Source organism: Odontesthes bonariensis, chromosome 3 (genome assembly GCF_027942865.1).
Source record: "Odontesthes bonariensis isolate fOdoBon6 chromosome 3, fOdoBon6.hap1, whole genome shotgun sequence".
Classification (NCBI taxonomy): Eukaryota; Metazoa; Chordata; class Actinopteri; order Atheriniformes; family Atherinopsidae; genus Odontesthes; species Odontesthes bonariensis.
In genome coordinates, this window is record NC_134508.1 from 43,705,573 (window position 1) to 43,717,726 (window position 12,154).

The following is a 12,154-nucleotide window of genomic DNA, read 5'->3' on the forward strand; positions in this document are numbered from 1 at the left end:
TACCTTGAGAAAACAAACAAATTTCTCCATTCTTGCGGAGTATGCACAGGCCTTAACACTATCGTGTATAAAAATATTACACTAGTACAGACTATGTTGATGTAAAAACAAGTCTTGTTGCATGTCATGTGTAAAGGTCCATCTGTCGACAAAAAAATAATTTAAATTGTTATATCATTGAATCAAGAATGAAGGTGCACTGACAGAATGAACTAAGTGGATAATTGTCAAATAGTTTACTTACAATCTTTAAATATGTAAATGTGCAGGATTTGAATGATGTATCTGAGAAGCTGTGAGTTTGTGTTGAATTATCTTTTCCATGTGGTATCCATTGACATATTTTCTTTATGTAGCTGATTATACCACTTTGCTTATTATCAGGTAACTATCATCTTAGTAGGTTCAATTAAAAATACATTGAAAAATATACAATGATATACTCGAGCAGAGCATTGTTTATGTCAAATTTGATGTTTGAGTGTTCTAAATGGAGGGGAAAAAAAATCACTTGTTTTTTTTCCAGTCATGGTTCAGGGACATCAGAGGATCTCTTCTGGAAGCTTGATGCTCTGCAGACCTTCATTAGAGATCTCCACTGGCCCGAGGAAGAGTTCTGCAAACACCTGGAAACTCGACTGAAGCTGATGTCCAGCGACATGATAGAATCTTGCATAAAACGGTAAAATACTGTTTGAATATAAATTGTATTTGTCTTGTCAGTAGCAAGCAGTAGTATTTAAACATTTGTGTAATGTATCCTCTGTTAGTAAAGTAAGTTATCTTAACAGTTTTGAGTTGTGTGAGGAATAATCTGGCGTTCTATTCAGGAAGTTTATTCCATGAGTAGTTCAGATTAGAGAAAAAGAAATTAAAATTATTAATAATGTAGCACATTTTACTCTTTTAAGGAATAATGTCACCAGCATGGTACATAATGCAGGAGCACAGACAGCAGATGTGTTAATTGGAAATATTGGTAAATGTACAAGTGAGACACCAATAGAGGTATGAGTATTATTTAAGATATTGTTGTGAATCATTTATCTTGTATATTCAATTTGATTATTTTTTCTCATTAATCTACTCACAATTCTCTACAATGTCAACTTAAAATCAAGTAAAAATTAAGTTTTTAAGGTTTGTTATTTGTAAATGAGGAGAATCTTGTGCAGGTTGGAGTGATTGAAAAAGAAAATCTTGTATTTTTTCTTAAAGAGTACTTAAAATATAGAATTCAGAAAGAACGAAAACTTTCATTGTATGAATGCCACACTATGCAACAAGCCCTCCAAGTACCATCCCCATTAGACATCATTCGGCATTTTGTTTTTGGAGGAGGGGGCGGACGCTGTAGCCAGTTTAGCCAGCCCCCCCTTTGTACAGTGGACCTTTGTATGTGTGAGACAAACACAAACATACACATATAATATCACAACAACACTTCATCAAAATACTTCAAGCTGGATTTAGGTTTAAGGTTAGAAAAAATACTTTACATTCATCAGGTTTCCAACACATTACGTTGTCACTTTTTGTGTGGCTTTAGAAAGAAACAGAATTTTGCTGAGGAATGTACATGTGATTTGTAATGTTGGTTTACAGAAACATGCTTTTTTTTTTTATATAAAAACCACAGTGGGGTTCAGACTTACCAAAAAGCAAATAAAATCAAATTTTCTTCATAAAAATGTCTTTCAGCAGGTATGCAGCTTAGATTTTTCTTTACCCGTATTATTTAGATTTTATTCATTTCAACTTCACAATGTGCAATATTATTTATACTAGGTCACTTTACTTTTTAGTACTTACTTTTTAGTAAAAAAAAGAAAATGTTTCTCTCTTTTTTAAATTTCTTGTTTCATATCTGTTGTTGCTGCTGTGACAAGTGAATTTCCCCGTTGTGGGATAAATAAAGTACTATCTAATCTAATCTAACAATCCTCATTTGTAGAAATAGAACTTAAGCTTAAGTTTATTTATATTTATATTTATTTTCAGCGAAGGAGAATGAGAATGATTGGGGTTCAGGACGTATTCATAAATGGATCTGACATTTCTTTCATTTTTTCAAGGACACGAGCAGCGTTTGAGGCCAAGCTTCAGAGAAGCAGCCGGGCAACAGACTTCCGTGTGCCACAGTCAATCTGCACTATGTTTAATGTCATGGTAGATGCTAAGGCACAGTCAGCCAAACTCTGTGCGATGGACCTTGGGCAGGAGGTGGGATACACTCACTTTCAAATAGTGTGAACCCTGTATTCATATATATCACAATATATTACTTTGCATTTGAAATTATTCTTATAACATCATACAGTTTCCCTGTTTAAATCTCATGGTCATGGTCACTGGTGTTAAATGGATTTTTCCTGAAAACAAAACAAAAAGACATTCATATAGAATAATAGAAGAAGCCTGCACACGGAATCGAGCTGAAGGTGTGTCCTATGAACAGAGGCTAAAAGCTCCACGTCGCAGCAGGCCTGGCTCGGGCCCTCCGCTGCATGTCATCCCCTCTCTCTCTGCTCCAATATCCTGTCAAACAACTTTCAAATAAAGACCACCAGTGACAAAAAAAAAAAACTTTAAAAGAAAGAGCTATAGTCATTATTCTGATATGAGTTTCCACATAGTTGTATGCATGTGTGTATGATACGTTGGTTTATCGATGTATCTACAGTGTAACACAGAACATGATTTGGTAGTTTTAGAGTTGATATTTATCGAAGTTAAAGCCATGTTCCCGTATATTTACCATTGCAAAGAAAAATTTCTTGTCTCTGGTAAATCAGTTGATTGCATCTAGTCAAACTCTCTTAGCTGATGCAAAGAGGTACAACGCTTACCAAAAAAGAGAAAGAAAGTAAAGACAAACACAGTTTGAACCAAGTATACTTAAAAAAACAAAAAAAGGAAATATACATGACTAAGATGAGTTGCATCTACACATGTCAAGATGTTCTTATTTATCTTGTGTGTGGTGTAAGCACCTCTGTCTCTGCACATCTTCCTAACAGGCCACAACTGTGTCAGCATTGCTGAAACAATAAGGACTTTCAGTCTCTGTGCATAGGGCTCTTGCTCAGCCAGTTGAGCTTCCAAGCACACAAGATGTTTTTAACCAAATACCCTTTGTATGAAAATGGTAGACATACACTTTCAAAAATCTAATAGCTAATATCGAAGTAATTTCTCCTTGTCACATTGGTCAGACATTAAATTCTGCTTCCAGGCAGGGAAATTACATGATAGAGATAATCAAAGATTCTTTATGAAAGCCAGCAAAAACATTTTTGAATCCAACATATGTTGTTGTTCAAAATCAAACTTCTATAACTTCTAAATTGGAACATGTCCTTCCTCTGAAAAAAACTTGTTACAAATCCATTCCACGACTGCCACAGCATGAACTGTGGTGTGACGTCACATTTTGGATGACATTCTGTCTTTGACTCCAACTTAACTTTTTAAAATCCAGCTATGACTTAATTATTGGTAAAGATATTATAAAGGCTATCCTGTTCAAAACACTCAACATTAATCTGTTTGTTTGTGTGTAAATGTCCAATGGTGAAAGATCTAGTTTACTAGACTATTGGACTACTCCATACTAATATATATATGAAACTGTCTAGTGTTTGCCCTAAAAGAAATTTCAGAAATGTGAATCAAATGAGTAAAATATTTTTTCTCATCTTTTGTAGAGACAATACCACTCCCAAATCAACAGTCTAATTGAGGACACAGTGAAGGAGATGATAACTCTGCTGGTTGCAAAGGTAAGAAAGAGAAGAATATATTTTTAAACCATAGGTAATTATGTTCACCTTTGGAACAGGCCAGAGCATCTGTTTTAAGACTGATTTTGCAAGGTTGATTCAATGGCCATCAAGACAAACAAAGAACAATACAATTTAAATTAGATTGTAAATGAAGAAATTCCAAATAACCACAGAGAAAAAGAACAAGAACAAAGGGATTTTAAACCATTACAGAAAAACAGTCAACAACAATCAGCTGCATATAGAGACAATTAAATAAAAAGAGAAGGCTGTCACAATAACTGCAGAGTTGTAAAATATGAAAATTGGGATGTCAGGCAACTACCTCAACGGGACTATTAACTTTTTCCTTTTTAATACACAACAGAGTATGTGATTAATTCTCAATAAGCTAAGTCAAGTCAAACAAGCCAGCCACCAACACTTTGTTGCTGGACCCTGGATACATCACGGCAAGGATCCCCTGGTTTGTTGCTAGTAGCAAAAAAAAACCCAACAAAAGCGTTTTCGTTAGGTATTTGTCCTATAGCTCAAAATGGCTTCAAATAACCACAAATAACTTTTAAAACCACAAGTTTTATTTATATAGCACCAAATCACAACAAATGTCATCTCAATGCACTTCCATCTTACAGTCCAATTCAAGCCAATTAGTGTCCAATTCATTGGAATCATAATCCAATCAAATCCAATTAATTAAATTCAAAATTAGTCCAATTCATTCATACGGAGCTAATTCAAAAACTATTTCCTAGCTAAGGAAACCAACAGATTGCACCGAAACTTCCCTTCGATCAATCTCCCGTCCTGAGGCGACTGTGGAGAGAAACGACTCCCTTTGAACAGGAAGAAACCTCTGGCAGAACCAGAACCAGGAAGGGTGGCCATCCGCCTCCACCAGCTGGGGTTTGAGAGGACAGAAAAGAGGGGACAACAAACACTGTAACACCATTCAAAGGATATCTGTTAGAACAGGGAAACACGAGTTAATGACCACAATGATGTCACATGTACATAATGTGATATGGGAAATAAAACGGGGAAAAAGAGAGTAAAGTGAGGAAAGGTGTGACAGATGAGGCCCCCCAGCAGTCTGGGCCTATAGCAGCTTAACTATGGGATGTTTCAGGATCACCTGAGCCATCCCTTGTCATGATGTGTTTCGGGGAGGACCCAGGTGCAGACACGACGGGAGGCAAAATAAAGTTAAAGGGTTTATTTGACAAGGGAAAAGAACCAAAGGCGCAGCAAAGCTGGAATATCACAAACTAAACTGGACATGAAACTAGAAAACAACAAAACACTACCAAAAGGACAGACCAGGGAACATGACAAGACTAAAGACCAAAGTTGTGGGGGAAATGAAGAGGATCCGGCAAGGAGTGGTTGGACTAGACAGACATATATACTGGGGAGGTGATTACTGGAGTAGGAACTGGTGGTTGATTGGAAACGGGTTGCAGGTGAGTGAATGAGAGCAAAGGGCAGGAGAGAGACTGAGGAGAGAGAGAGATGGCAGAATACAGGGGGCGAGAGAGAGCACACCAAGGGAATACACAAGTAGAAAATAAAACCTAACTGAATAAACAGAACTAGAATGAAACAAAGGCTAAATCTAAATACAGAAAACACAAACTCCTGAATAAAGACACCAATAACCAAGTACAAAATATAACCAAGAATACAGATCCTGACATCCCTAACTATAAGCTTTATCAGAAAGGAAAGTTTTAAGCCTGGTCTTAAAGTTAGAGAGGGTGACTGCTTCCCGGACATTTACTGGCAGGCAGCAAGTGGCGGGCTGTGCATTTCACACCTTGGCCTTCAGTAGTGCTCCGTCTGAATCAATCCACCTTCAATAACTATTTTATGGCTGTAAAAAACATATTTTTTTATGCATAAATGTAGTATTAAGAGCTTTTGCATCGCTGTAGAAAAGGCCTCAAAGTTGAGACATATCATGTTTAGTGTGTGATGATGTTTATAGATGTAGTGTTGGTCAGCTCATAGCGGAGCGCCCCCTGCTGGTTATTTAGCGTAACTGACGGCGCTCGGTCAGAAAGGTGTGGGCTCTGATGAGTCGACGGAGTGAGGACCGAGCAATTATTTAACGTTATTTAAGTGGTGTGCGTGTATGAAACCTAAGTACGTCTGTATGTATTGTTTATGTAATGTCTTCAGGTTGCTGCAGCCGTAGGTTCTGTTGCTTTGATGTGTAACTCGCCATGTGATCATCTTTACGCTAGTTGTAGCATTTAGCTCACCTGCCTCTGATCGAGTGTACGTCACGTCACGTGTTATGTTTATTGTTACCGCTTAGTTAGCCCAGTGGTTCCCAAACTTTTTGTGCCCAAGGCACACCAAAGGACAAGTAAAAGTCTCAAGGCACACCTATTGTGTCAAATAACCCATAACACGTGTTATCACTCATATCATGTAAAATATCTGTAAATGAGCATAATTATTTACTAATGCCAAATAAAATGTGACAAAGACAACTATATTACAAACAAAATATTTCAGTAAATGATTTGAAACTTTATCAAATTAGGCTTCATCAAAGCAGCAACACATTTGCTGAAATTTTGGAGCATTTTTTCTCATTGAAACCAGACAGGTCACAAAATTAATAATAATCCAGCACAAGAGTAATATGTGCCAAATGCCTTCGGCATTGGCACCCATAAAAATGAGGAAACTCAAAGGAAACAGCAGAAATTCAGCACAGAGAACTGTCAATGCAAGGAAGCTGCATTGTCCATGGTCCTAAACTATAAATTATAAATGTAACATTTGAGCAATAAGCATTGAAACGTGCTATTGTAAATATTTTGCCTACTTACAAATTAGTGAGATACATTTGCCTGTCAGGACGCACAGATTTCTTTAATCCTCGGTGGCACTGAGCAGAGGGCCACTCGCAAGTAGTGATGTTACCTCCAACACCGAAGCTCCGAAGCACGCTTCAAACTCGACAGGGTAGTTATGGGGAAGCAGTGGGCCGGAGCACAGATTCTATAATAGGACAGATACGCCACTCACGGTGCATTTCCGGTTTCCAACGAGGCGATTTTGGTTGCAGTTCCACCCTCTTTCCACGTGGGGCGCCCAATTTTGGAGACCAGAATGAATGGAGTCCTATGGAGCTATACGCCCTTTCGTGCCCTTATCTCAAGATATAATTTTTTCTCTAGTAATTCGAATGTTGTTTTCGAAAGAGGGTGTTTAGAAAATACCCATGGCTGAGTTTTAGATTTTTAGAGCCACTCATTTGCTTAAAAAAAGGATTTGAAGTGTATATGATGTCATACATAGCTGGTCGACCAGCTGTCATTAGCACAATGCTAGCGCGTTGTGGACAACAAGAAGCCAACCTGTAAGAAATCAAAGGGATATATGTACTCGTTCAGTAGATTTTTGACTTGAAACCCATGTTGAGCTCTCAGAAACTACATTCAAATCTGAGCGCTCTTGAGGAGACTTAGGTGAAACTGACCATTTGTAGCATCTAGCTCCATTGGGCCCCATTCATTCTGGTCTCCACCGACGCCCCCAGTGGAATTCTGGTGGAACTGCAGCCAAAAAGCCGGTACAATGGGGCTTAATACAGAGTGGCAAGGCTGTTCGTTATAATGGCTGTGGCCGGAGCTCGCTTCATGTGACGCCGTGATGACGTTTGAACCACTTCACTGCTTCATTCAGACCGAGTCAGCTGACTGCTTCCAGTTGATGGGCGGAGCTTTGAACAGATTCAGTGTATTCAAGATGGCTGAAGCCCCGGTTCATGTCCCTGTTCTACACGTATTATACGTTACGAACAGCTCACGTTTTTTGATATGCGGAGTTTTGGATTATTCTCTCATGGAGCAACCATCGAGGAAGCGTTCTAAAGTGTGGGAATATTTCGAGCCAAACATTTCCTCGTCGCACCAGCCTCCTCTGTTCCCTGTGACACTCCCCAGAAAATATGAATGACAAACCAAAAATTTTCCTATTGTTTTTAAATTATTATTTATTATTATTATCCATCCATCCATCCATCCTCTTCTGCTTCTCCGGGGATCGAGTCGCGTGGGCAGCAGCTTAGGCAGAGAAACCCAGACGTCCCTGGCCCCGGCCACTTCCTCCAGCTCTTCTGGGGGGACCCCGAGGCGTTACCAGGCCAGCCGAGAGATATAGGCTGTTTTCGAAACCGCATACTTCTCCTACTACTCATACTAACTTTAACTTTTTTAAGTTCACGGATGTATACTAGATTCGCCGAAATGTTGAGTATTCCTCATGAGGTTACTTGTCTTACTCAAACTACCCAAGATGCAACATAACGTGACGTCGCCGATCGTCATTTCCTGTCAAAACGGCAGTTTCAAGCTAGCTACAACGAGGGTAGGTTCACTTCCTGTTTTCAAAACAAAAGCACCAATTGTATGGTAATGGCTTTCCCTATGATAAAAGGCAACGGGCATTTTATTTTGTGAAAATAACCAGAAGTGCGTTGCTCACTGCGGCTAGCTTTAGTAGCGCCGAATTTGTGGGAAGAAAGTTGTAAATAGCCGGTATTTTGTCAGAGTTTCAACACGTTGGGGATCTAAACGACTACTTTCTCGCCTGAAAATGTTTCAAATGTTGCTAAAGTTATATATTTACAGAGTTTATAGCCCGAGCCCAAAATCAGCTTCAGGCTGGCTGATTTCGGCTCGGGCAGAAGCGAAATGCATTGTGGGTAAACGCTCTGTGCATGGAACCTACTCAGAATGGCTATATATGAAGGACTAAAGAGTCTGAACGTGGTTTGGCCCAAGGAAATCATTTTTTAACAAAAATCCGTATTTCGTCTTAACTCGGCATACTGTCTGATCGATGAGTATGCCGTTTGCAAGTATGTAGTATGTAGTAGGCGGTTTCGAACACAGCCATAGTCTCTCCAACCCTAACCAGATGCCTGAGCCACCTCATCTGACTCCTCTCGATGACCATAGGTGAGGGTAGGAACATAGACTGACCGGTAAATCGAGAGCTTCGCCTTCTGGCTCAGCTCCTTCTTCACCACGACGGGCCGGTGCAGAGCCCGCATCACTGCAGACACCGCACCGATCCGTCTGTCTATCTCCTGCTCCATTCGTCCCTCACTCGTGAACAAGACCCCGAGATACTTGAACTCCTCCACTTGGGGAAGGATCTCATTCCCAACTCGGAGAGGGCAAATTATTATTTCATGGGTAAATTACTCAATCCTTAATGAGGTACTACAAACCCATATGTTCAACACACATACATACATAAGTGTTATTATAGTGTTATTATATGCATCACATTCGCAGGGCTTCATATGGTGCAACAATCGCTACTGCCAGTAGATGTCACCCAAGGGAATTGAATGAAGCTTCAGGTAGTGAACCACTTTATGACACAATGGTTCAAAATGATTCAATGCTTCAAAAGGCCTCATTTTGCCATCACTACTCGCGAGTCCTGTTCAACAGAGAGCCGTGACCTCCTGTTGTTCTTCATGTGAACCAGAGTAGAGAACGCCCACTCACACAGGCAGGTAGCGGGGAAAGAAGAAGTTGCTCGATCGCGTGGTGGGAGATGCTTGGGTACGCCGATCCAGAAGCATTAGCTAACTAGCAGTTAAGTTAGCATTAGCTAACCAGTAGAAAAGCCAGTCTGGGGTCCCGGCTGCTCGTGCTCTGCTAATGGGGTAAGCTATGCTAGCTAAGCTGGGTGGTTCCGCACTGACTAAAGGGATCTGGGTAGCTATCGGGTGGTTTTTAACGGTGCAGAGCAGAGCTTTCAATTCAGATAACCTCGTCTCCAAAACTACAAAAAGACTACATTTGTTACATGTACCATTATCGCTAAAGGAGGCAGAGGAGTAACTAAACATCTGACACACGAAGCAGGTGAAAGCAGGAGATGGAGGGAGAGAACTGGTAGCCATGCTAAGCTAGAGAACCAGGCACACTGCTAAAAAGTGAAAATAAAGACTAAATATCTGTAGGGGTGAGCGTTAGAATAGAACAAGTATGTGATGGAGTTAACTATGCAAAAATGTGTAACTTATAGAAAGAAATTGAGTGATTTTTAATCGTCCAAAAGGAGTAAGAAATTCCCCCAAACACAATCAAAGTAACAGGAAGTGATGAAATACGTCTTACTACAAAGCGTCAGCCACATGGTCTATGTAGTTTTTTTGTGTTGTGAATTTTTCTGAAATCCAACAAAAACTTAAAAATGTAATTTGTTAATTCATTTGAATCTTTATTTAACAGACATATGTACAAAAGAAAATTATTGTCAGTGTCTCCTCAGAGAGTAAGTCCATTGTAATTAGAAAATAGGAATAAATGCAGAATTTGTGGCAAATAACACACTCAAAAAGCATTTAAGAGAGAAGCATCATTGTGTGACATCAGCCTTCCCTTTAGCTGAGGGATTTTAGTTCAATGATTGGGAATGAGGATACAAATGTTGGCATTTTTTTTAAAGGAATATGTCTCCATTCTTGCCGAATACTAGATTCAGCTCAGCAGTCCTTTCCAGCTTTCTATACATTAGGTTTGTATGTAATTACTACTTTGTCATAGTTGACGATTCATAGTCCTTCTCACCCAGCTGTTTTTCTGTTCTCTTTCTCAGTTTGTTGTCATTCTAGAGAATGTTTTATCCAAGCTCTCCAGATATGATGAAGGAACTCTCTTCTCTTCCTTCCTTTCTTTCACAGTAAGTAGAAAGTTTAATATTTCCCACACTATCTTCCTTTTTTCTTTCAGTAAAAATGCTTTCAGAATACTCACCATTTTCAGTGCTTTACAATCACATAACATCAAGTCACCGTCAGTGACTGGATTTGATCTTATCAAGCCACCCATACCTAATGAATCCATACACCAGGTGAAAGCATCAAAATATGGGCAGCTAAAATCCTTGTTAACAGTTAGAAACTAATTATGGTCTAGATCAAGGCAGGCATGTGTTCAACAGCATCTAGGATTAAAAACTTACGATCTGTGCAGACCCTTCCTATCACAGTAAAGGATCACTTCAGACAGATATTGAAGTTTTCCAAGAATGGCTTGTTTCTGGCTGAACAGTGATTTCATCTGCTCAGATACTTACATTTTTACCCTGTTTTAGTGAAATTAGAAGCTGGCTCTCATTCTTTAAATCAACTTCTCATGTAAACAGCAAACTATTTCAAGTTTTGTGAAACTGTTTGCAGTTCAGCTTAAAAAGCATCAACACCTCTGCTCTGCTTCCATATTATTAAAAAGCCAGGTTATTGAAGTTTGCACCATAACTGCCAGTTTAGCATACATTAAACAGCTCTATGATCTAGTCTCACCATAGTAGCCTTTGTGTGTCACCCACTTTTCTCTCTTTCATTTAAAGGTGAAGGCTGCCTCAAAGTATGTGGACGTACCTGTAAGTATCAATCTTTCTTTTTATGTGTATACACAATAAGCCAACATACCCTAATAGGATTTTGAGCAGTGCCAAAGAATTAGAGGAATGTCATGTGTTAATAGCCGAAACACAGTCTGAGTAAGAGGGTGGCTTTTGGTAAAAACCAGAATGCATTTCGACTGCTTTTTGTTTATTGTTCATCGAATTGCTGCAAACAGTAGCCCACCAAGACTTGCCACTATCACTGCAGTTAGTTGTTGTGTGGACTCTGAAATGGACAGCTAAAAAATGGAATGTAAATCTAATAAAAAAATTAAATTTGCATTCCATTTGACCTATTTATTTAGTGGTCTTAAAGATTTTTCAAATATAATATGTGTTATCTAATTTATGAAGATTAACTATTGGTGTTAATACCCTTTCATTTAGACTATCAATTTATTTAGTCATTAATGAAAATCAGACTGAAGATGAACTGTTTCATATTATCTGGGCTGGCACTGCTCTGAATACTGTATGTTGATATGACATGTATTTATTTTTTTATATGCTTTTGTGGTAGTTATTTTACATTGTCAAGGTCTTGTACTGGTTTCTACCTTCCCAACCAGCAAGCCTCTCTGTGCTGAGTTTGCATATTCCCCTTGTTCCTGTGTGAATTTTGGCCAAGTGCTCTGATTTCATACAACAGACCAGAGATATACATTTTACAGTGTAGGTTAATTGGTGAGTTAAAGTGTGAGTGTGCATGATAATGCGTCAGTGTTAGAGCTGTGATGGATTGCTGATCTGTGCAGGGTGTACCTGGCTTCTTCCACAATATAAAAATGCTGGAATAAGCATGAGGCTCTCATAAACCTGAACAGGATCAAAGAAGTCCAATAATACATTTCTGTCTTTACCAACTCTTCCATGAAATATCATGACTTAAATATCAGTAACATTTGGAGTTTGCTCTCCAG

General features: G+C 38.9%; 1 protein-coding gene across 4 annotated transcripts in view; it reads left to right on the forward strand.

The window, feature by feature from the left end:
• Window positions 1–12,154, forward strand: part of LOC142377607 (calcium-dependent secretion activator 1-like) — a 452,862-nt gene that overhangs the window by 243,346 nt on the left and 197,362 nt on the right. For all 4 annotated transcript variants that reach the window (XM_075461876.1, XM_075461875.1, XM_075461877.1 and 1 more), the window contains 5 exons: window positions 527–682; window positions 2,076–2,223; window positions 3,708–3,782; window positions 10,425–10,508; window positions 11,178–11,210. In XM_075461876.1, the coding sequence (XP_075317991.1) occupies window positions 527–682; window positions 2,076–2,223; window positions 3,708–3,782; window positions 10,425–10,508; window positions 11,178–11,210 (496 nt within the window). The remainder of the gene's footprint in view (window positions 1–526; window positions 683–2,075; window positions 2,224–3,707; window positions 3,783–10,424; window positions 10,509–11,177; window positions 11,211–12,154) is intronic.